The following is a 26037-nucleotide window of genomic DNA, read 5'->3' as shown; positions in this document are numbered from 1 at the left end:
TCAGGAGGCATGAGTAAAGTATGGAAGATTTCGCAGACAGGCTAAGGAAATGTAGTTAACACAAGTATGAGTTAGGATAGAGTGAAGCAGCAAATGCAATTTAGTTGCAAAATGCTAAGCAGAGGGTACTCAATGCTTTTCCGATGGGATTGCCGTCAGACCTGTCAAGAAAGGTACATACTGGTTCACCAAGGGATCTGTATTCTGCTGTTAGGTTAGTAAAGGAATGCAAATAAACTAACATTTTAGCAGGGTTACAGGGCAGATAAAGGGTGTTTTCTGAAAACATTAAGTATTACAGGTGTGGACAGAAGGCGCATTTCCAGAGACAGTGTCGGGAGCCACAGTAAAATGAAGGAAATTGGATGTATGAGCAGCAGAATTTTGGTAAGGACACGAGGGTGGACCAAGAGGCGGTAAGCAATCGGTAAATGACCTAAAGATGTTCCTGTTAAAATTAGGTGCAATGAATATGTGTACAGAGGTGGACTGCACAGCGATAGGTGTTGAAAGAGGTAAAGAGTGCAGGATTTTGTTGGACTCAGGGGCGCAGGTGTTGGTTGCCAGTGTAGACTTAATGGGTCAAAGGCAACACAACCCACCACTCTGTATGTTACATGTAGATTAATATAATGGTTTATTTATGAGAAAATTTACTTAACTGGGATAGAGACCATGTTCTGTGGTACAAGCTCATCCATAATAGTCCTCTTGCAGACAGTATTGGTAATCTTGTTATTACAAACTTTATTCCCGCTGCTGGTGAGGTACAAGCCCCCCAATAGACACCAAGCTGGCCGCTATGTACTGTAATAACCTGAGTGAGTCAGTGAGGCCTTCCGGTCAGCGGCAGCAGCAGCCTAGATACGCACTGCTGAGAGGGTGTTGGCAGGAAGTTGCTTGTAAATGTGTCTCTGGCCTCTCTCTTGATAGGTGCACTTTATCCTGCACCTACTATCTCTCTTCGTGCTACATCTATGCCGACCGGTGTGCTGGCAACAACTTCTGCCGTCACAGAAGCTGTTGCCAGTGTAGAACTGTTGCGAGAGGTATGTAGCATGTTGTGCAAACCAGTTAAACCACGTAAAATTGCAGTACGGCTTGATTTGTATGATTGTGTGCCAGGTAGCACTAGGAAGTCGCTGTAGTTGAATGTGGAGTCCGCTCTACCTGTGGGTATATTATATGCTGTAGAGCAGGGCTTAACAACTAGCTGGTTTTGAGCGCGATTACTTGCGTCTGCTCAGGCACGTGCTCGCGAGCAGGTGCAAGGTCGTGGAGCAGGGAAGGAGCGGAGGGAGAGCTTGCCATATTTATTAGAGGTGTTAATAGAGATCTTCAGGTGAGAGAGGAGCTCCTCGATGTAGTAGCCATGAAGAACACTGCAACTGGAGGTGATATTTTAAGTAGTGTTGAAAAAGTGTTGAAAATATAGAATTGTCGTGGAATTCTTTAGTTTCAGTGTCTACAGACGGTGCACCAGAGATGACAGGGAAAAAATCAGGTTTCGTTGCGCTGTTGAAGGAGAAAATGCAAAAACTGACCGTGCCGAATGAAATAAGGGGCGTTCACTGTGTGATCCACCAGGAAAACTTATGTGCCAAGAGTATCACTCTAAAAAATTTGATGAGGTTGTTGTTCGTACAACCAATTATATAAGGAAGCATGGGCTACAATACAGACAGTTTAAAAGCTTTCTTGAGGATGTAGAAAACCAGTATGGTAGCCTGCCTTATCACAGCGAGGTCCGCTGGCTTAGTCGTGGCGAATTATTAAATCGATTTTTTTGCCTATTAGATGAGATAAATATGTTCATGGAAATAAATAACATGTGTGTTCCTGAATTGAAAGAGCCTTCATGGAAATGTGATCTCGCGTTCTTAGCAGATTTAACTAGCCATCTGAATGCTTTGAACATTTCACTGCAAGGTAAAGATCTGCTAATTACTCATTTCATAGATCGAATACGAGCTTTTAAAATGAAATTGACACTTTGGGTGAGTCAGCTGGAAACAGGAAATCTAGCTCATTTTCCTACATTACCATCCATGCAAGATGTTCACAAAAACTGTGAACATTATTCACAAAGTTTAGTTGCCCTTAAGGAAGAACTTGATCAACGCTTTCAAGATCTGACAGCACTAGACAGTGATTTTGATCTGTTCTCCTCTCCATATTCAGCGAATATTGAAGAGATTCGTCCTGAGCTGCAACTAGAAATTATTGACCTGCAGTGTGACAGAGAATACAGAGACAAATTTCAGAACAAGAAAAACATTTTGGAATTCTACAGACACTTCCCTCAGCATAGATTTCCTCGTTTGCACAAACTGGCGGCTACAATAATATCAATGTTCGGTTCCACGTATGTTTGTGAACAACTGTTCCCTGCAATGAAATGTAACAAGACACGTCTGAGAAACGCATTTTCTGATCGAAATTTAAACTGCACGCTGCGCCTACAATGCACAAGAACAATTACTCCGAACATAAACGCAATTGTAAAGGGCAAAAAGTACAAGATAACCGAGAATCCCACACTTTAGTGACACCTTTTATTGTGTAACAGTTCACAAATTAATACGAATGTAGAGGCATACACTAAGCTAATAAAATTATGTGGCACGTGTACATTCTCCTTTATTTGTTTCATTTGTCGCAGTATAATTTGTGAGTGTAATCCCTGTAGGTGGCCGCAGATTTACATTGACTGGCGGCAGCTGTTGTGTGCCCCACGTGACTCTCCCCACTCTCCGCTCTGGTCCGGTAGTGGGGGTAGCATGCTCGCGCTGCTCCGTGGTCGCGCTTTGCTGCTCACAGCTTGCTCCGCGAGCACGTATGTTGTGAAGCCCTGCTGTAGAGCCTCTGGAGGAGAACAGTATTCTGGATCCAGCAAGTTGTTTTATTAACCCTTCAAGCTGGTAGTTTCCGGGCGCATGCCTAGCGTACTGGCGGTAGTTTATATGGCTGCCTGGCCCCAGAATGTAGCGTTTCAGTGAAATTGCTCTAGGATGGGAATTACTTGTTCAAATGTTACCAAAATTTCAGGAATTGGTATTAATACATATTTATTACGATTAAAACATACATTGTCACTTAAAATGAATTTTGAGTGTGGTATATTTTGAAACAATCTTCGAAACAAAGTCCTACACCACAGTCCTTGCACCAGAACGATGTTTCCTTATGTTTCCCTGTCTTCTTGCAGCAGACTGCACATCTCTTTGTAGGCTTACTCTTCTTCTCTGTGGGTGGGATCTTCTCAATAAAATGTCTTGCTGCAAGCCGTTCAGGCACAGGAGTTTTTGAAGGTCGCCCTCATCGAGGTGAAGTTACATTCTTTCCCTAAATTTCCAGCAATTGTGCTATTAGCAGAAGCCTGAAATTTAGACGTGTTTCTTCTGTTGTTTTTTCGCTAGCATTGTAAACACAAAAGCATTTGTGCACTGCAACATTCATCAGCCTTCTAAACATTTTTATACACCACTTCACACCTTTCTTCCTTTCCATGAGAAAAGGTTGCAGTTTCTGATCCTTCAAATCTACACCACCCATAAAACTATTGTATTCTTTTATGCACTGAGGCTTTCTTATCTCATAGCCCCTTTTGGTTGCCACAACAACTGCATCATTATGAAATGTAGAAATAAAGGCAACCTGCTTTTTATCCATCCATTTCATTACCATTATGCCGTGTGAATGATATGCTACGAATTCACCTTTCTTCAGTTTTGCACGTCTCAGGGCTTCAGGTATATTCTTCCTATTCAGTCGAAGTGTGCCAGCTACATTCATACCTCTTTCTTATTATTATTCTTATTGTTTCCTTGAGGGAGTGGCACAAAAGGATGCTGTTATAATAATTGTCCATCCAGAGCGTATGGCCTAAGTTGAAAAGAGGCTCAACAAGCTTCACTACAATCTGACTGGTTTTCAGGGTATCTGCAGAAAGAAATTTCGTTTCTATTTCTTTGGAACTTCCTGCATAAATAATAAATTGCCATAAATAACTTGTGGAAGATTCGCAGATCTCATAGGACTTTACGCCAAACTTCGCTGATTTTAGAGGCAGATAGGTTTTTATTGTCAGTCTTCCTTTCCGTAACGTTAGAGATTCATCAACAGAAATGTTTTCTCCCATGTTGCATGTATTTCTAAATGTATCATTCAAGTGCCGAATGACGGAACCCAACTTGAACAATCTCTTATTGCCTTCAAATGTATTCAGTTCTTCATTGTTTATAAAGTGAAGGAATCTGCAAAGTAGCTCAAACCTGTCTTGTTGCATACTCTGGTAAAAAATAGGCGTGTTCAAAAGCGGATGCTTGCGGAAATACGACTTTATGGATGGCTTCTGAATAATTCCCATCAACATCTGCAGTGCGAAAAACACACAAAGGTCAACTTTGTCAGTATCTACCCAGTTACGTAGCCTAGAATGAGGTTGTAGAACAGTCTGTTTTTGTATATAATCTGCAGCATAACGGTTAGTTTCACACACGATTGTTTCTACGATAGTTTCCCCGAAATACAGCTTGAACGCTTCAGCTGCAGAATTTACCTGTATCACAGGTCCACATTTACCAACGAATGGTGTTTTCAGAGCGACATAAGAGCTGTCAACTTCTTGCCATTTCCAGTCTTATTCATTCCGTGTGCGTTTCACTGGTGCACTTTGTTCGATGTCATCGTCACTATCCGCCGTTTCTTCTCCACTTCTTTTGGGTGTTTCTTCCAAACAGTCAAAATCACTTCCATAGTCAACATCTAGATCACTCCCGCTGTCATTTATACTGTCTAAACCATTCGTCGGTTCATTGAGAATTGCGAGAATTTTCTCTGAAGTAAGACCACGCGAAGTGTTTGGCTGCATCGTTTTGCATTCGAGAGTGTCGCTCGGACTGTAAGATACAACACGTTATTTCTCCCGACTGCCTCACTTCATGACAAAGACTTTGAAGCAGAGCAGCACAGATATGTCTGTAGTTAGCTGACGAAGTAGTATCGGCTCTCGTCAACAGATGGCAGATCAGTACAGTTTTACCTACAAGACTGCAACTGGCGAGTACGTGGTTGGGATGCCACCAGTGCAGAGATTCGCAGCTCGCGAGTACGTATTCGGGCTCCCGGCTTGAGGGGTTAAGAGACGTGTTGTATGCATACAAGAGAGAGATGGAGGGAGAGGGATAACCATAAAGATAGATAATTTTCGCACTGAAGAAGTGAAGGAAGGAGACGTTGATAGTGAGTTTAGACATACTTTTTGAGGATGAGTGGAGCACAAGGAGTGTGAACCACAAATAGCTGCAAGTTGCCATTAACACTGCATTATGTAGGAAATTGGAGCAACTAAAGGGAGTGGAGGTAGAGTGGATGGAATAATTGCTGTTCAAATTTGAGGATTTATTTTTTCCACAGGGTCTGTTGTCAGCAACACCTGTGACTCAACACGCAACACCAACATGGAATGAGTCACAAGTGTGAAAGCATGTCGCATTGCTAGGTATTTGCAATCAATTATGGAAAATTTTACTAACCAGCAGTTAGCTGATGCGATAATAGAAGAGAATAGTAGTTCATGGCACGCAGGAATCGTGCTCATACCAAAAAAGTCTACGTGTAGGGTTCTAGACCATACAGGTTCAGCTGGGATTATTGTCACCTGAACGGCAAGACTGTAACAGATGCACACCCCATCCCCAACGTTACTGAAAAGATAAATAACTTGGAATAATGTGTGTACGATCATGGATTTTGAAGAGTGATTGCCATCAATTGGAGGTTGTTTGTGAAGACCCATTGAAGACAGCATTTTCGGTACCATGGGGGCACTTTCATCCAAGAGAATGTCGATTAGATTGAAAAATGCGCCTGCAACATTTCAGAGATTATTAGACAATGTGTTGAAGGTTTGAAATTGCATCACAGTGTCTAGCTTACATAGACAATATCATCTTATTCTCAAATGTTATGGAACAGCATTGACAATGTGTGAAGGAAGTGTTTTAAGAGATTGAAGGCTGCACGTTGAATTTGAGAAGTACCATTTTGCATTAGAAGAGCTAGGCTGTTTAGGCCATGTAACTGGTAAAGATGTGAGGATATACCTGAGGCTAGTGTAATTTGTATGAGAGTCCCACTGCCTTAAAGTCGATTAAGGCACTGCAATCTTCTTTGGGAATCTCAGAGTACAACAGGAAATTCGTGAAAGGGTTTGCTGACATAGCATGACCATTTGTGCAGTTACAAAGAATAGGTGTGAAATTCATGTGGACAGAGCAGTGCCAGGGTGTATTTAAAGAATTTAGAGTGAGTTTTGCCATCAGCCTGGTTCTGGTGTTCCATACTTTCAGAAGGAGTTTATCCTTTTATGTGACCCATCTAATCATGCTTTGGGCTGTGTTTTGAGCCATGAGATTATTGGTGAAGAGCATTGTGTAGCCTATGTGTCAAGAGAGCCAAATGCAGCAGAGAAGAACTGTTCAACAACAGAGGAAATGTTCAGTCTTATTAATGGTGTCACATATGTTAGGTGTTATCTTTATGGGAAAAATTTTGCATGTGACTGACCATGCTGCTTTGAACTGATTATTGGGACTGAAGGGCCCACCTTACAGGCTGACAATATGAGCCCAGAGACATAGTGAGTTCGACTGTGAAGTAGTACACAAGCCGGGAAGAAGAATGGGATGCAGATGCATTAAGCAGGAAGGTAGCAGTGGTGAAAGTTCTGGGTCATTGATCTTGCAAAGTGGCATGCCGTGCAGGGCACTGACAGTGACTTAAATAATACTGGACACAATCACAGTTTAGTACACATGATGAATTTTTGGGCAAGGAAATGAGGGTAGTACTGCAGGTAGTAGTACCAATGAACTTTAGGGAGGAGACTTTAAAGGAAGCACATGACCATGTTATCTGGTCATGGAAGTTGCAGAGCAAGAAAATGGAGAGGGGCGAAGAAATACTGATGGAGAGAAGGAAAGTGGGTGTGGATCAGTACATGAGGTATTTGGTACAATGTGCTCAGCAAACTGACTTCTATCATAAATGAGTCCATTTCAGTGGCTACCACAAGCAGCAAAACCGTTTGAAATGCTTGGGATTGTTGCGACGGATTTATATTAACAATAATAATCACTTTTCTTGTTATGTGGAGATGGTTCTGTGCCAATCAAGCAGGCAGTGACATACACGCAGGCAATGGCTAACAACTGGATATTGAAGTTTGAAATGGCAGATACAATAAATATGGTCCAGGGTACGAATTTCAAGTTGGATTAGTGAAGGAGCCATTTCGATAATTGCGTGTGAAGTTAAGAACTAGTCCTCTTCATCCACAGGCCATTTATAGAATGGAATAGATTCGTAGTACAGTTGGGAAAATATAAAGTTACTATTTGAAAGCAAATCATATTGATTGAGATATATGTTTAAGGTATTTCATGCGAGTATGTATTCAAAAGTACACTTGAATTCTGCATTGTCCCCCTATGAGGTGGTGTATAGTCAGAAAATGCCAGGTGAAGCTAGAGGTTCTGTAAACAAATTTGCAAAAACATTACAAGAAGTATGGAAATGAATACAAAAGCAAATACAAAGGTGTTAGAGAAGCAGGATGAATTGGCGTAACATATTGCAAGTTTACTGCAGCATGAAGTAGAACAGTGGATGATGTTATACAGTCCTCACACACCGAAGGCCAACACAAGATATCAAGGACCCTATCAGATGGTTGAGACTACTTTGGCAGTCAACATGAAACTTCAGTTACCAACAAGAATGACAAAAGTACATGTTAGATGTCTGTGACCCTTCTGAGGTAGCCCAGAGTCGTTTCTAGGAGTTTCAAGGATGGAGCCAGAAAAGAACATGAGAAGAAGGAATCAGAGGAAGGTAAAAGATGTGACTGAGCTTGTGCACAAAGTACCATATTCATGATGATCAAGATGATGAGGTGTGTTGTCAATCATTTCTTTTGTTTATATGTGTGCATATGTATAGGATTGTGGTGAGTAAGTTATGTTAGTATAGAGATTTTTGTTGTTGTTTATGAACGGACTTGTTAGCAGCAGAGCCTTCTGTGGAAGGAGGAGGGGTGATATTTGTCCCTGTCCTCAGGTTGCAATACTTCAAGGGTGAGAGTGGTATGACTGGAAGTCATAGCAGTATTGCAGTTTATCATCTGAACAATACTTGTTGGGGTTACAGAAAACCTGTAGTGAGCTACTGCTTGAGTTTGACCTAATCATGGAACACAGTAGATAAGGCCTACCTTTCTACTACCATGTAGCATCAGTAGAAGCAAAAACTGACTGAGCACGATTGTATATTGTAATATGATTCCCAGTTACAGGAAGACTTGCACAGTTTAAGTGTATTACACTGTTCACACCTGCCTAGTGAAATGGAGAGGTCTTGGAAAATTCATACAGGTAAGGATCATGGATCAAAGGGATATTACTTATTTTGGAAGACTGTAGGAGGCATGCAGTAATGTTGAAGGTGGAGTTACAACATTGTCTGACCAGGGTAGTACACCCCCTGCGGGTTCGGGGGTTAGAATAGGCCCGCGGTATTCCTGCCTGTCATAAGAGGCGACTAAAAGGAGTCTCAAACGTTTCGGCCTTATATGATGGTCCCCCGTCGGGTTTGACCTCCATATCTCAAAATTTTTCTGAATAGCGAGCCGATTGGGGAAGGGCTCCTTACTTGGTGCATTGTGTCCATCTTGCGTTGAGAACTTTCACCAGCTTATTCATCGTTGCATTGCAGTCCTGCCCGCTCTCCATCTCTTGGGCATGGATCTGTTCCTGTGTGCGCTTTCCGCCATGCGATGAGCAGTGCCAGTTTCTGCACAGATGAAAACCATGGACGACATGTCACCTAAAATCCAGCACGGTAGCCAGTCCGTTGTGGTGGGGCTGCCATATACCCTCTTGGTTGTAGCCCCCTGACAACACAGGGATCGCTCTACTGATGCCTGCGCCGTTAACTCCCCACGTATGCCAAGGAGTCGATGCCCATCTCCCTGGGGTATCGGGACTCCCGGCAATGGCCATCCTGCCAGGTGGCCTTTGCTGTGGCTGGGTGGCGCCGGTGGGGAGGGCCCTTGGTCGGAGTAGGTGGCATCAGGGCGGATGACCCGCAATGAAGCGTGGTCCATCATCTCTCGCTGGCGGCCAGCCGTCAGCAGTCTCTAAGCATTCCAAAGCTCACTTTAAGGCTAATGTGTATGACCCCAACTCGTTCCCCTCCCTGGCCACACCATGGGAGGAACGAAAGGCTATGAATGAGAGCGAAAGGTATTCGCCCCGGTATCTAGTCTGTACCAGAGCTGACGGGGAATCGTTTGTGTCTGTGAAGCCTCAGTTCTTTGTAGATCATTTAGAGAACAAGTTCGGGGAGGTGGAGGGCTTTTCCAAAATGCGGTCAGGGTCAGTCTTAATAAAAACAGCATCCTCTGCCCAGTCACAAGCCATGCTCGCTTGTATGAAGCTGGGGGATGTTTCTGTTACTATCACCCCACATAAAAGCTTAAATATGGTCCAGGGAATTATTTTTCACAGAGATCTCCTTTTACAGTCCAATGATGAGCTGCGTGCCAACTTAGAGCGATGAGGGGTCCATTTTATCCGGCGCGTCCACCGGGGTCCGAGGGATCACCAAGTTGCCACTGGTGCCTTCATCTTGGCCTTCGAGGGTGACACGTTACCTGAGAAGGTCAAGGTGATGGTATACCATTGTGATGTCAAGCCCTATATCCCTCCCCCGATACGGTGCTTCAAGTGTTGGAAGTTCGGCCGTATGTCTTCTTGCTGTGCTTCCAGCCTCATATGTCGCGATTGTGGTCGACCGTCCCATCCTGATACTCCATGTGGCCCGCCTCCCATCTGTGTCAACTGCGGGGAGCACCATCCCCCTTGCTCGCCGTACTGTAAGATTCTCCAGAAGGAGCGGAAGATAATGGAATACAAGACCCTGGATAGGCTGACCTACACTGAGGCTAAGCGTAAGTTTGAACAACTGCATCCAGTACGATTGACGCCCACTTATGCCGCCACTGTCGCTCCTGTTACAGTTCCTATAGCTGCACCACACAACGTTAGCTCTCAGAGCCAGAGAACCACACCTGCTCCCTTGATGGTGGGGGGCACTACACTCCCTGTTGCTCCTGCTCCATCTACTTCAGGAGCAACGCCCCCTCAACCATCGGGGACATCAGTTCCCCCTTCCCAGCCGGAGAAGCATAAGACTTCTTTGGCTCCTGTTGCCAGCGAGGGGTCCCTTGGGGACCTCCCTTCGCAAGTTTCGACCGGTACAAAAGTAGACAGCCGCAAGTGGCTCAAACAACCACCGGTCCCTGGTCGTAGGGCCTCACGGTCGTCGTCCGTCCCTGAGACTGACCCAGTGAAGCCCTCCCAGCCTGAACCACCGAAGGCAGAGCGAAGTAAGCTGAAAAAGAAAAAGGTACCCAAGAATCCCGACATTGCGGTGGCACCCATCCCACCGCTTCCTACAAGCTCTGTGTCTGAGGACGAGGTCGGGATTCTGGCGTCTGCTGAAGACCTGGATCTCGCCGGTCCCTCAGACGCCATGGATGTCATTCGTGCGGGTTCTGAATCGGTGGCAGCGAGTGAACAAGCGGCGTAAATTGCCTTCCTATTCCCTTCACGCCTTCTCAGCCATGAACAATTTCATACTCCAGTGGAACTGCAGCGGTTTTTTCCACCATCTAGCTGAGCTCCGACAACTTATCAGCCTTCACCCTTTCTTCTGCATTGGTCTTCAGGAAACTTGGTTTCCAGCAATGCGAACCCCCGCCCTCCGTGGCTATCGGGGTTATTATAAGAACCGGGCAGCTTATCAAAGGGTGTCTGGTGGCGTCTGCATATATGTCCTTAACTCTCTTCACAGCGAGTCTGTCCCTCTACAAACACATTTAGAGGCTGTCGCTGTTCGGGTGTGGACGCCACAGGCTGTTACCGTCTGCAGTATTTACCTTCCACCGGATGATGATGTTGCGCAGCATGTCCTGGCTGCGCTGATAGCCCAATTGCCGCCCCCTTTCCTGTTACTGGGCGACTTCAACGCCCATAACCCTCTGTGGGGTGGGTCGGTGGCGACAGGTCGAGGCGCCACTATTGAGCATGTATTGGCACAGCTCGATATTTCACTTTTAAATGATGGTTCCTTCACACACTTCGGCGTGGCGCATGGCACGTACTCCGCCATCGACCTTTCGATCTGCAGCCCTAGCCTCTTACCGTCTGTCGACTGGAGTGTGCATGACGATCTGTGTGGTAGTGACCACTTTCCGATCTTTCTGTTACTGCCACAGCGTCAGTCTTCTGGGCGGCCTTGCAGGTGGGCCATGAATAAGGCTGACTGGGACTTGTTTTCCTCCACTGCCGCTATTGGGCCTCTCTCTAGTGATGACATTGATGCGGTGGTTCAATCGGTCACCACCGGCATCGTTACTGCCGCCGAATCTGCCATTCCCCGTTCTTCTGGGTTCCCTCGGCGGCGGACTGTGCCTTGGTGGTCGCCTGAGATCGCTGAAGCGATTAAAGATCACCGGCGGGCGCTCCAGCGTCACAAGCGACATCCCTCCATCGAACACCTTCTCACCTTCAAACAGCTGCGTGCGCGAGCCCGCCGCCTTATCCGCCAACGCAAGCAGGAGTGCTGGGAGCGGTATGTGTCAACCATTGGCCTCCATGTCACTCTATCTCAGGTCTGGGCCAAGATTCGACGCGTCTATGGCTATCGGACCCCTGTCAGCGTCCCTGCGCTCTCACTGAATGGAGCAGTTTGTACTGACTCTGACATCATTGCAAACCGCTTGGCAGAGCATTTTGCTCTGAGTTCTGCTTCTGCGGATTACCCCCTGGCCTTCCGCTCCATTAAAGAGCGGATGGAACGTCGGAGTCTTTCGTTTCGCACCCACCATCCAGAATCGTACAATGTTCCATTCAGTGAGTGGGAATTTCGCGGTGCCCTAGCCGCTTACCCTAATACCGATCCTGGGCCAGATGGCATCCACTGTCAGATGCTGAAACGCCTTTTAGTGAACTGCCAGCGTCGGCTCCTCGACCTTTACAACCGTATTTGGGTCAAGGGTGAGTTTCCGTCGCAATGGCGGAAAAGTATTGTTATCCCCATTCTGAAACCAGGCAAGACCCCTTTGGAGGTTGACAGCTACCGTCCCATTAGCCTCACCAACGTTCTTTACAAGTTGCTTGAACGGATGGTGAGCCGGTGCTTGAATTGGGTACTGGAGTCTCGGGGCCTTCTGGCTCCATCTCAGGGTGGGTTCCATAAAGGCCGCTCCGCCACCGACAATCTGGTGAGCCTGGAGTCGGTCATCCGTACTGCCTTTGCCCACCGTCAGCACCTGGTCGCTGTCTTTTTCGCCATGCGGAAGGCGTACAATATGACATGGCGTCATCACATCCTTTCTACACTTCATGGATGGGGTCTTCGGGGCTCTCTGCCGATCTTTATCAGAAATTTTCTGTCGTATCGTACATTCCGCGTGCAAGTCGCGGCCTCCCATAGTTCCTCCCGAGTCCAGGAGAACGGTGTGCCACAGGGATCTGTTTTAAGTGTCTGCCTGTTTTTAATAGCCATTAATGGGCTCGCTGCAGCGGTGGGGACATCTGTCTCAGCGTCCCTGTATGCTGACGACTTCTGCCTTTACTACAGCTCTATTGGCATTGCAGCTGCTGAACATCAGCTACAGGGCGCTATCCGTAAGGCGCAGTCTTGGGCTGGAGCACATGGCTTTCAGTTTTTGGCTGCCAAGACCTGCGTTATGCATTTTTGCCGGCAACGCACTGTTCACCGGGGCTGCGGCTTTATCTTGATGGCGAACTTCTTGCTGTGGTTGAGACACACAGGTTTTTGGGCGTAGTTTTTGATGCCCGGTTGACTTGGCTGCCTCATATTCGGCAGCTTAAACAGATGTGTTCGTGGCATCTAAATGCTCTGCGATGCCTGAGCCACACCAGGTGGGGCGCCGACCGATCTACTCTCCTACGGCTCTACCAGGCGTTAATCCAGTCTCGTCAGGATTATGGGAGCCTGGCTTATGGCTCAGCATCCCCATCTGCGCTGCAGGTGCTGGACCCAATCCTACACAGCGGAATACGCCTTGCTACTGGTGCTTTCCGGACCAGCCCAGTGGACAGCATACTTGCGGAGGCAGGTGTCCCTCCATTGCGGTTAAGGCGCCAAAAGTTACTGGCCGCTTATGCTGCCCATGTTTTTAGCTTGCCCGGGCATCCAAACTATCGTCTCCTGTTCCCGCAATCGGTCGTCCATCTGTCAGAACATCGGCCCCGGTCAGGTTGTACGATCATGGTCCACATCAAAGAGCTTCTCTCCGGGCTTAGGGTTGTCACTGTTCCACCCCTTTTCAGGCCACTTTGTGTACACCCCCATGGTGTGTTCCTCGCCCTTGCCTTCGGCTCGACTTGGCACAGGGCCCGAAGGACTCAGTCCCTCCAGAGGCCTTTCGCCGCCACTTTTATTCCATCCTGGCCACATATCAGGGTTCTGGCATTGTTTACACTGACGGCTCAATGGTTGCTGGTCGTGTCGGTTATGTGCTAACTCTAGGGGACCATTACGAACAACAATCCTTGCCAGCTGGCTGCAGCATTTACACTGCTGAGCTGGTTGCTATCTTTCGAGCCCTAGAATATATCCGCTCCTGCTCAGGTGAGTCCTTCGTTATCTGTAGCGATTCCCTGAGCAGTTTACGAGCTCTTGACCAGTGTTTCCCTCGTTCCCATGTGGTGATGGCTATTCAGGAGTCCCTGCATACTCTTGCACGTTGCGGCCGCTCTGTGGTCTTTGTGTGGACCCCCGGTCATGTTGGGATACCCGGCAATGAAAATGTTGACCGCCTGGCGAAAGAGGCCACCAGTAAACTACCTCTGGAGATTGGCTTTCCGGTGACTGATTTGCAGGCAATCTTACGCCGAAAACTTTTCGATTTATGGGACACTGAATGGCGCAACCTGCCCATGCCCAACAAACTTCGCCCTATCAAGGCGACGACGACTGTGTGGCGGTCGTCCCTTCGGGTCTCCTGCCAGGAGTCTGTTGTCCTCTGCCGGCTACGCATTGGGCACACTCGGCTGTCACACGGCCACTTATTGCGCCGTGATGACCCACCTCTGTGTCGCTGCGGCTCCGTTTTATCTGTGGTCCACATTTTATTGGAGTGTCCGCTTTTAGCTGTGCTCAGGCAGACGTTCGCACTGCCTGACACGCTCCCTGCCCTTTTAACAGATGACCCTGCTATGGCTGGCTTAGTTTTACGTTTTATTCGGGCAGGGGGTTTTTATCATTTAATCTGAGTGTTTCTGTTTTTTAGTGTTGATTCTGGCTTTTGGCCTCCGATTTTAACCTGAGTTTTTAATGTGTTCTCGGTGGTTGGCTTTTCCTTTTTTTTTTTCTCTATGGTTGGCCAACCACCATCACACTCTGTGAGATTTTAATTTGTTTTGTCTGATCTCTGTCGGAGTATTTCTTGTCCTGTGTCATCTGACTTCTTTCCTGCTGTTCGTTTTTATTCTCTTTGGGTGGTTTTAATTTTTTGGAAAAAGGGACCGATGACCATCGCAGTCTGGTCCCTTTAATCCCACAAACCAACCAACCAGGGTAGTACAAATCAACCAGGTCACATGCACAACAGAGTTGTTCTTAGCTAGAGTGAAAGAACTAGATTGTCCAAGGGATATCTATGTAACCCAGCCTGCATTTTCAACAAGCAGAGTTTCATTGTATGTACTTCACTTACAATGACTTGACAGAGAATCAGATGAATTGAACTTATGAGAAATGGGTAATTAATCGTTGGGACTACATGTGAATTAACAGCGCCAACTGCCCATCTACACGCCATGGTTATGGAAATGACACAGGTGAACTGCCCACAACCGTAATTGTACTGGGCAGATGTACTTGTGGAGTTATTTCCAACACTGAATATAATATTTCCAAATCAAACTCTAGAGCCTGACCTAATCCATTCCTTGGATTGATTCTTTGTTGCACAGGAAGGGCACAGTTCAGCTGAGCAGCCAATACAGCGCATAGAACAGTTCAGAGCAGGACGATGACACGTAACAGTGATTTGAGTGCTGCAATACCAAGTGCCACTTTGGCTCAGCTCTGCTGTGCATAGCTTTTGTTCTTTTGAGTCGGAGAGCTGACTGTTAACATAAATCACCAATAGCCAGATTCCAGTAGACTGGATTCCTAGAGTGAGAATGTAACCTGTTAATGTGAACGTGGAAAAGATGTAAATTTAGGATTAAGAGAAAAGGAAGCACTGGGACAAGCTGTTGAAGGTTGAAATTGCCAGAAGTGGAAAACAATTGCGATAAATAGACCCATAAGTAAAGCAACATTAAGCAACATAATAAGAAAGATTGGATGCAGTATCTAACCAATGTGGACAAGCCACCAGTTGTTTGGTTATCAATTTCTCTGTATCTTGTACAAACATGAAGCATAATATGAAAATGTTTTTAACTCTCAACCGGGCACACCTATGTATTAAGTGCGTTAACTATAAATAACATTGTCTGTTCTGTTCCATAATTGTTTTACAATTGTGACTCCGAGTCTGTTCCTTCATTATTGCTTCAGCTAAATAGTGATAAGTTGTGTTGTCATATGTCCAAGTGAGCAGTAATTATTTAAAAGCAAACCAGGTGAGAAAGAATTTACAATCTGTACAAGAAAATGACCCAGTTTTTGAGCTAGCAGTAGAACCCCACAGTGAGGCAGTTGTCTATGAGATAATTAGTATTTAGGTAAGTGTTTGGCTGAGATGTGATGCAAATGCACTGTTTAATGCTCAGAGTGGGTCATTACTCTGTGGTAACACAAGGAGGCGGAAGCAGACTGCAGGTCAGCAAGGATGATGTCGCTGTAATAATTCAACAAAGCCAATACAATTTTCTAAGGCAGGTTAGCTTGTTGAAGCAGCAGGAAAGCAGATTTCCACACTGACGATGACAGTGGTGTAGGATATGGGGTAGATAGTGGTGCACATGCACAAAAAGTGCACTGCTGCTAACTAAGTACTACACATTTTTATACTGGAATTCTTCTTAGTCTCACAGCCCTACCCATATGGTGGGGCTCTGCCGGACGAGGACGCCACATGGTCCTGCTCGCATAATTCGCTTGTTGTAGGCCATGGTAGGGCAACAGCTTTACACACAAAGTCACTCCCTGGAGTTACTGCTGTGGTGCAGCTGGCCATTCCATCATCTCCAGCAGCATGACTGACTCGTGCCCTGGGTGCAGTAAGTTGCATCTCTTGCACACCAGCAGTCATCTGCCATTGCTGTATGGGTGTCTCAAAATGGTGGGCATCCACCACTGTGTTGCAGCCAAGTGTTGCCCAGGGCTGGAACAGATACGCCATCATCAATTACACATCACTAGCATTGGGACCATGTGGCCAACTAATGTAATGATGCTGCCAGCACTCGGTGGAGTAGCTGTGTAAGCATCCTGCAGCAAGCAGGCAGCCAGCCCAGCAAAATTTGGCGACCAGCTGGCCACTGACCTGTTTTATCAAGCAACACAAATGTGTCAATAAAGAATGTGTTACATTGGCAGCTGCCGTTCTCTGGAGCCTCCTGGACTCTTGCCCCTGCCACCCACTTGCACCAATATGCCGTCAGAGGGCTCAGCATTTGATTGCTGGGTATGAGCTTGGCGAGCCAGGTGTTACTGAACTGGGGACTGGTGAGAGCTACCAGTCCTCTGTTACCGTAAACTCTGAGTATGTTTCAACGACCACCATGCGGCAGGGTGGTGGAACATTCTGTGTTACAGGGAATGGAAATCTCAGCTTTATTTGCTACATCACGAGAATGGCAAAATCTCTATAAAAAACATCAGTGTCATGAGGAGAACAGTCGCTAGCGGGGAACCTATGAGGAACCTACGGCACCTCAATTATATAAGGCTAAGTGGGGCTCTGTCTTGGTAGACTTCCTTCCCTAACTGTTCGTGGGAATTCCATGAAGTGTAGATCTGATTTTTCTACTTCCAGTGGTTTGGGTGATCTGTTGAGCAGCATTAATACCAAAAGTCCTAAGAGGCTTTGTGTGGCCAGTCCACGTTGGTCATCTCTGAAAGTCAGGGGCAGTATCCACAGTACCGGACCACATCCTGTGGTAGATAATATCATTGTTATGATGAATCATTTGGATGATTCTATTGAAAAATGTCACCATTCTATGTCCATAAAGCTCTGGAGAGGCTTTCAGGGCAACTCAATTCTATCAAGAGGCTGTGCAGTGGTACTCTTCTGCTTGAGACTATGAAAGCTCCTCAAGTACAGAAGCTAATGAATGCCAATCTGCTTGGTCAGTATCCCATCAACAGTGAGCTGCACATGGGGTTAAATAGTATTAAAGGAGTTCTAACATACTGAAACATTATGGATATAGATACAAAAGAACTGCAACAGCAATGGGAAAATGCAAGGTTGACTAAAGTCCAGAACGTTCTGAAAAGCGTTGATAGTGATATTCAGAAGTCAGTGTCTTTCATCCTGACATTCAGTGTACTGAAGTTGGATGAGTATATTGCACCAGGAGGGTTTCTCTGCATGAAGGTTAATCCTTATATCCCAAAGTCAAGCACTGCTTCAACTGCCAACACTTCAGTCATACCAATATGGGCTGTAGTGATCGACTTACATGTGGAAGATGTCGCGCTGTGGCTCATGAACAAGGTTTCCAATGGATGGCCTGCCAGTGTGTGTTAATTACTTCCAGGCCCATCCGGTTTGCAGCAGGCACTGTCTGATCATTGCTGAAGAAAAGAAGATTCAGGCAATGTCACCCAGCATGTCTCAACTCTGAAATGAAGAAGGAATGTAATGCTGATCAGTCACCAAGTTTCGTGAAATCTTTCGCCTCGATGTTGAATCAACATGTCCAGAAAATCAGTGTTAGCACTCAAATTATGATGGCTGAGCAGGGGACATCTTCCTGCACTTGTAAATGCAGCTTCCAGCCTGTGGCACTGGTCCTGCAACACAGCTCTCCTCTTGCTACAACATTAATAATTACTGACCGCAACGTTGGCCAAGGTAGCAAATTCTCTTGGCAGATATCAGAAGAGATCCAGCAGTGTGTTTCTGTTACATCGGCCTTGCCACCGTCCCCAAAAGCCAAGCAAGGGACGAAGACCACCAGTCCAAATAATCCGCTCTGAAGTGGACCCTGTGACCTTGGTTCTGTCTGAAGGCTCTCGAGTATGAACATCCCATTGCTGGTATGGATGTCGACATTTGTCTGAGAGAACCAGCGAATTCCTCAAGTGAACCAGCCTGTGCTTTAGTCTCCTGGCCATGGTTGAATGACAGGGGGCAAGGCAGGGGTAAACATCGCCTATAAGATGGCTTTCATACTGTACTGGCTCAGGATAGATCACTGTGTATATGTCTTCAGGAGACTAATTTCAAATCATCTGATGCCCCTGAGCTACGTGGCTATTTTCTCCAAAAAAAGGACAAACTTAATGGAGAGAGAGCTAAAGGAGAAGTCACTCCTTGCCCCTCTGCCTCATGACTAGCCTGCAAGCAGCTGCAATGTCCATGTATATATGTCATCTGTTGACTGTATGTTCCTTTATCTTCCCCACACAACATGCTCAATGGAATGGCTCTCCATGACCTTCTTACTTAGCTCCCAAACCTTTTGATCCTCTGTGGTGATACTAATGTGTACAGTATGATTCGGTTCTCTACAGCTCCCTGTCTGTGAGGTAGAGCAGTTGAGAGGCTTCTCCTGGCCTCACATGCATAGTTGCTAAATAGGGGATAGAGAACTCACTTCTGCACTGTAACAGGTTCGTTCTGTGTTATTGATGTCTTGCTTTGCTCTCCATTCCTCACCCATACAGCTTAGTGGGAATGGTCGATGACCTGCATGGCAGTGATCAGTTTCTGATCTGGATTCACCTGCCATACAGTGTTGTGCCTGACAGAAAATCACCACAATGGGTGCTCAGTAGAGCAGACTGGACACTTTACAGATGCCTTGCTGAGTTTGAACATCATGAATGTGTCTAGGTATGGGTGGATCATAAGATCCAAATGATCCACCACACCACAGAAACATCCATTCTGCAGTTTTCTGGGCAACTGAAGAGGCTGCCTGTCCCTTGATGGAGTAATGACTGTCACTTTGCGGTCAGCTTGGTGTAGGTTCAAGTGCTGTCCAACTGCAGAGAACCTCACTGCCTTTTGGCTAACAAGGGCTAAATGGCACTGAATGATTTTAGAAAGTGAGAAGAGATCATGGTAAAAGTTCCTGACAACCATTAACCTTTCGCCCGCATCTCGTGGTCGTGCGGTAGCGTTCTCGCTTCCCACGCCCGGGTTCCCGGGTTCGATTCCCGGCGGGGTCAGGGAATTTCTCTGCCTCGTGATGGCTGGGTGTTGTGTGCTGTCCTTAGGTTAGTTAGGTTTAAGTAGTTCTAAGTTCTAGGGGACTGATGACCATAGATGTTAAGTCCCATAGTGCTCAGAGCCATTTGAACCATTAACCTTTCAACAAAGAGTACTGTTATATGGGAAACCACCTGGAGGATTTCTGGGACAGCAGGGCAGTGCCCAGTGGCTGCTTTAGGTGTAGAATAGTAGTCCCCAAACTGGCCCATGATACATTGCCCCGACTATGGCACCCTGTTTTGCCAACGTTACTGTCATCGCCAGTAAGGATCCAGCTTTCTCGTGCCACAAAGTGGCTGCTGAGAGGGGCTGTTGGGACTTTCGGTCCACCACTGATGAAGAGTACAATTGCCCCTTTTCCATGTGGAGCTGAATTCCACATTGTCAGTGGCGTGTGGCACGTGCCATGATCACAGTAGAATCCGTTATAATAGGCCACAGCACCTCAAAGGACAAAGCAAAGAAATCTTCCTCACCCTTTTTAACCTCATTTGGGGATGCAGGTCACCTTATTGACTCATGGTGAGAGAAAATTTTAATTCCACTTTTAAAACCCAGGGAAGACCTCAGGTGCCCAAGTAATTATTGTAGGTTGCCCTCACCAGCTGCATGGGGAAAACCTTGGAGTGGACGGTCAATTGCTTCCTTGTCTGGATCTTAGAATCCAGGCAGCTCCTTAGTCACTTGCAGTGTGGGTTCAGCAGGTATTGCTCCACCTCTGATAACCTGGCCTTTCTGGAAGTGGCTATACAATAGGCTTTACTGCACCAGCATCACCTTCTGGCCATATTTTTTGACATTGAGTAGGCCTGTGATACTACTTGGGGGCATCTTATCCTCTGGCAGCTTCACGAATGGGAGTTTTGTGGATAACTTTCCACTTTTATTCGGTCCTTCCTCTAGCTATTTTCAGTACGGAGTCAGTGATGTCTTCCCTGATTGCTTTGAGCAGGATAATGGCGTCACTCAAGGTATTGTTTTTAGTGTAACAGTTTTTGCCCTTGGTATTAATAGCATGACTAATATCAGTAGTAAAATGTCCTGTCTAGTGTTCCTTGTTTGTGGATGGCTCCTTTGTCTTTTGTTCTTCTTCAAGCCTTGCAACAAAATATCAGCTGCAAATGACTCTTCAATGGTTGGATGAATATGCCGTAAAGAGGGGTTTCTAGTTTTCAACTGAAAAGTCTTGTGTGCTATTTTTAACTGTTCCCATTCTGGTTTAAACTTTAGGTTGAGGACAAGGGACACTGTTGTTCATTGCAAGACATAGTGAGGTTTCTGGGCCTTAAGGACCTTAATGTCGCTCAAAGCAATGAGTATTTAAAATCTAACAATGGAAAATCCTGGATGGAGTGTAACAACATTTGAGAAGGAAAGTTGCTACTCACCATATAGTGGAGATGCTGAGTTGCAGATAGGCACAACAAAGAAACTCGCACAGTTAAAGCTTTTGGCCAATAAGGCCTTTGTCAACAATAGATAGACAGACAGTATTTAAAATCTCTCAGCTACAATTAATGGGGGGAGGGGTAGGGAGGCAGATAGGACATGTCTGACCCAGTTCTACAAATCCTTTGTACGATCTCGACTGGATTATGGATGCCCAATTTATGGTTCTGCAAGACTGTCTTATTTAAAGATGTTTGACATGGTGCACCATGAAGGGACTTGGGTAGCCACTGGGGTATTCCAAACAAGCCCCAAACTGGGCCTCTGCACAGAGGCCACTGAGCCGCCATTCCACATCATATTGTGGCATACTTATAAAATGCTGCCCATGCCATACATGCCTGATACTATGCCGTAGCTCAGCCTCCAGTGGAAAGACTTTTTGTAATCGTCAACGAACAGTGAGGCCCTGTGGGATTCGTAAGAAGGATTGCTTTTCGGAGATGGGTGTTGGAGCAGATGTCCACATTGGCTCCTCAAAAGGGCCTGTGTTTTTCACTATTTTAGACAGGCTTCACAGTTTTACAATGGTGTGCACTGATGGCACCAAACATTGGGACTTCATTGGCTGTTCTGTCATGTTCCCCAACTGTGTCATCAGTATTTGCCTCCCCATTCCTGAAGGCACTGGAGCAGATGCTGTTTGCTCAGGGCACACAGTTTCTCATCTACTCGAATTCATTTGGTACACTAAAATCAATGCAGAACCTGTGCCCAATTGAGAAGTTGTAGCAGCTGATACATGACCAACTGTACTTCCTCCAACATAGGTGTCATTCTTCCAGGTTCCAGTGCATGTGGGGATTCAGGGAATTGAAGAAGCTGATTAGAGGAGGCCTGCAGCAGACATAATGTGACACTTCGTGCTATTCCCCTGTGGGCTGTCATTTATGTGTTAAGTCAGAGGTACATGCAGTTGTGGGAGGAGGAATGGTTGGTAGTGACTAACAGTAAGCTGTGAAGTCAAGTATCCAGTTGTGGTGTTCCTCCTGCCAGTCACTCACGTAGAATGAAGTAGTCCATACATAATTCCAATTCAGGCACTGTCACCTTGCACATGGCTTTAGTCTGGTGAAAGGACCCCACACTCCCAATTCTGCGAGGCCTATAGTGTGCACAAATCACTGTATGCCATATTTTAATTGAATGCATTCTGTTATGATGACAGGGCAGAAGTGAGTCTTGGTGGGGATCTGCCCTCCATTTTAGCTGATATGAGTTCAAGTGTGGTCAAAGTTTTAAGGTTATAGGATGTGTCTGGACTCTGGCATAAGCTTTTAGGCTGGAGGTTTAATATGCTACAGAGTGACTGGTTCATTCTCTTTCTTCCTATGATCATCCAGCCATGGCCGTCTGCTATGTTGTTTTAAAGTTGTTCTATCATTTTCTCCTTTTAATCTTGACATGATAACCTCTTTTCATGCTTTTGTGTGGGTCCTCACATGGTTTGTCATAGTTTTGGTACCTTTACTGTCAGTTGTTCTTTTCTAGTCCTGTTTAGTGTATTTTGCTGTCGCTCATGTCTTACTATTGTCATTTGGGTGTGAAACACCTGTAGTGTGCCCAAACCATCTAACTGTGCTACTGTGTTTATTTTAGCTGCAGGGAAATGCTAAGTTACGTATCATAATGTATTTGATGAACTATCAGATGCTAACTTTTGTCATAAGTCTGTTGCCATAAGCTTTTGAAGTGTGACTTGTCATTCCCTGCTGTTCATTGGCTGATGAGAGATGCTGATGAGTTAAGGTAGTTAGCAAGTAGGAAGTTAGCAAGTAGGAAGCACCTTACTTTTGGGAGGTGCTTTATGGTCTGTGCAGATCGGAGTTGCTCTGATCATGTGCTGTTGGCTGGGTGGACTGCTAATGGACACTTATACCTGCTGGGGTAGAAGTCTGTCCTTTGGTATTGCAGGTGAAGGACATGGAGAGAATACAATTTGCGAGAAGTCAAAGGAATGCTCTCCAGAGAAAACTGATGTTGAAATTTATTTTTACCAGTTGGTATTGCCCTTATGGACTCTAAGAGACACATTCTCTTGCCTGACCGGAATACATGCAGATTTAGTCAGTTTGTCATCATCTAGAATTGTATATTATAGGCAGTACATCAGGTTCAAACTATCCTAACAGGTTTTTCCAGTGGATACGTTGAACGACAGAAATCTCTTTCAGTACTTTTAGATGCAAAAGGAGAAGTAGTCCACTTAGAAGAGCTGATCCATGGTTAAGAAGCATTGATTAGTGTACCGTTTCAGCATAGGAGCTACGGTGACCAATAAATATATTGAAAGTACTTTGAAGAAATAACCTACAAAAATTCTGCAGGTCGACTAACAAATTGTATTACCTGTCAACATATATCAGCAACAGGAAAGTAGGAAGAATTGTGACTAATACACATAACTTGATGTTGTAACCTCGTGCTGCAGTGAACTGCTGTGGATATGCCGGCAAGTTGCAGATGCTTGATGGAAATCAGCTGTAGTGGGGTGATGTTGAAACTGCCACGGTATAGCAGGTGGTAGGTAACTAGTGGCACTATAGACCGCATGTCGAGTTAAACTGCTGCCGAGGGGTCCGTCCTCTGCTGCAAAGTTGGCTCACTTCTTCTCAAAACCTAATGTAACTCTTCTGCATTGCAACTGCAAATGTGTGTATGTGACTGATGTCTACTAATCCATTAACACCCACAGTGTTGTAATGGCTGACTCTCTTGCTATGTACAATCAAAATTCATATCTTCCTATTATAAAACTAATTTCTTCTTTTTCTAATTACAAACAACACAAACATCTTCTACTTTAATATTTTACTGATTTGAATCCAACCACACAGCATGTGCTTTGCTAGACTTTCTGTTGTTGACTTTGATTGCCCTGAGCAATGACATATCTTCTTTCTTAATTTCATAAAAAGGGGAAAAAATTCTGTAATCTTCTTTTCCATACTTTCTTCACACCTTGTTTCCTTTCACACCCTGTCACATCCTCAACTGAAATGTTTCTTTCTGCTTTTACTATTTTGGTGATAGGTGTTCATAGGTAAAACAGTTCATTGCTCGATCTGTAGAATTTTTGTAATTTAAATTCATCAAAGGACTTGCAATATATTTATCAGTTGCTATAATTCTTGAGCTTAAAAGATCCTTCTAATCAGTACTCCTTTATCCATGGATCAGATCTTCCCAGTAGACTCTTCTCCTTCTGTGATGAAAGGTGCTGAAAGAGAATTCTGTTTTCCAATGTATCCACTGGAATAACATGCCAATATAGTTTGAACTTGATGTATTACCAATCATATACAATTCAAGACAAATACAGATCAACTGTATCTGCTTGTATTCCAGTGAGACAAGAGAATGTATATCAGTGAGAGTCCATCCAAGAAATAATAATTGGTACAAATATATTTCAACACCATTTGTTGTCTGGCAAGTACTTCTTTGACGTTGTGGAGATAAAATTCTCTCCATGCCCTTCATCTGTGTCACCAATGAGCAGACAACTCCACCCAGTGGGTATGAGCACCTGTTCGAGGCCTGTCTCATGGATGCCACAGAATTGGTAAAACTCTGATCTGCACTCACCATTAAACACCTCCCGAAAGTGGGGTGCTTCCTACTTACTAACTACCTTAACTCGCGGATGTCTTTCGTTGGCCAGTAGAGAGAGAAGGGAAATGGGACATATCATTTCCAGAATGACGTGCCACACTTCACTTTAAAAAGCTTCATTATTGCATATTCTCTGTCTATTTGCAAAGATTCTCTGTCTGCATCATTATTCACAATGTGAATAGAAACTTTTTGTGCTACTTTCCACATTATGACCTCAATGTTTTAAATTACCAAGTACAAAGGTTCAATCTAATTTTTTTTAATAATGGCAATTAAAATTTTTGATTGGCCTTTCAAGTATGTGGCAATAATGGCATTTGACTAGCCTTGTAATAATAATTAACAGTCAATATAAGTTTTGCTGTAATAGTTCTTTGCATTTCCTAGCTATGTAATGTTGGAGTTGTTTGTGAAGATCTTCAACCGACATGTTGCAGAAGATTTGTATCCTGCTGAAGTGGTGGGAATGAAAACAGTTATTACTGCAAAGCCACGAGGAATTGTTATCAAAATTGATGGATACAGCCATAAATTGCATGTAAGTATTTACTACAATCCTTTAATCAAATGTGAACTTGCAGGACTAGTGTCACCTGTTTTGTGTTGGAATCGCACACATTTTATGGTACAGCACAAGGAAAGTTCTATAGTAAATTACTAATCCACACCTAGTGATTTGGGCCAGGCAAATTCCCAGCAGGCAAGACATTTGTAAGTGAGCATTTGCTTAGAAATTTGACCAAAGCAGTCTTAAGGGCCCAAAATCTGGACATTTATGAAAAAGTACTTTTTAAAGTTTTTACTGCTAGACTGTGTAATTTACTAGTTAAAATAAGGGATGAGATGATACTCCCGGTATTAAAAGTTATTAAATGTTTACATTTAAATGGACATAATAGCATTCATTGCCTTTATTACCAAGAACATTAGGAAAGGAGAGAGAAGCATGGTTGGTGTTTTTTTTACTAGCATTCCAACTTGCTGTACTAAGAAAGGACACGTGTTGCTGACAGCTGCTTGTCATTTATAATGTCCTTTTTCTGTCTACCAGTTCTTCTCTCTCTCTCTCTCTCTCTCTCTCTCTCTCTCTAACATGCAGTCACCCCCCACCCCACCACACACTCTCTGTGTGTTGAACAGCTGTGTAGTGATAGGTAGTGTAGGGAAAAAAAGTGCCCTTAGGTCATTGTTTTGTAATGCAACACACTTCATAATCCGTGTCAATCTCTGAATATTACTGAAGAATGATTATTGATAACAAAATTATTACTGAATGAATTAAACAGTTGGCATGTGTTTCTTCATGGATAAATGTGTTCTTAAATGTTAAACTGTTTTCAGAAAAAAAAGGTCCATTGTCAAATGTAGGAACATTTGAGATAGACTATAGTTTTCTGTTGTGCTGATTTCTTTATCTACTTCCATATGACTGCATTGCTGTGAAGAGAAAACTGATCTCATTAAAGATG

General features: G+C 44.9%; 1 protein-coding gene across 2 annotated transcripts in view; it reads left to right on the top strand.

The window, feature by feature from the left end:
* Nucleotides 1–26037, top strand: part of LOC126261662 (nardilysin-like) — a 392468-nt gene that overhangs the window by 185829 nt on the left and 180602 nt on the right. For both annotated transcript variants that reach the window (XM_049958559.1, XM_049958560.1), the window contains exon 13: nucleotides 24956–25106. In XM_049958559.1, coding sequence (XP_049814516.1) covers nucleotides 24956–25106 — 151 coding nt within the window. The remainder of the gene's footprint in view (nucleotides 1–24955; nucleotides 25107–26037) is intronic.

The sequence above is a fragment of the Schistocerca nitens genome, chromosome 1 (genome assembly GCF_023898315.1).
Source record: "Schistocerca nitens isolate TAMUIC-IGC-003100 chromosome 1, iqSchNite1.1, whole genome shotgun sequence".
Taxonomy (NCBI): domain Eukaryota; kingdom Metazoa; phylum Arthropoda; class Insecta; order Orthoptera; family Acrididae; genus Schistocerca; species Schistocerca nitens.
The sequence above is the reverse complement of the archived record's forward strand: the minus strand, read 5'-3'. Positions and strand labels throughout refer to the sequence as shown.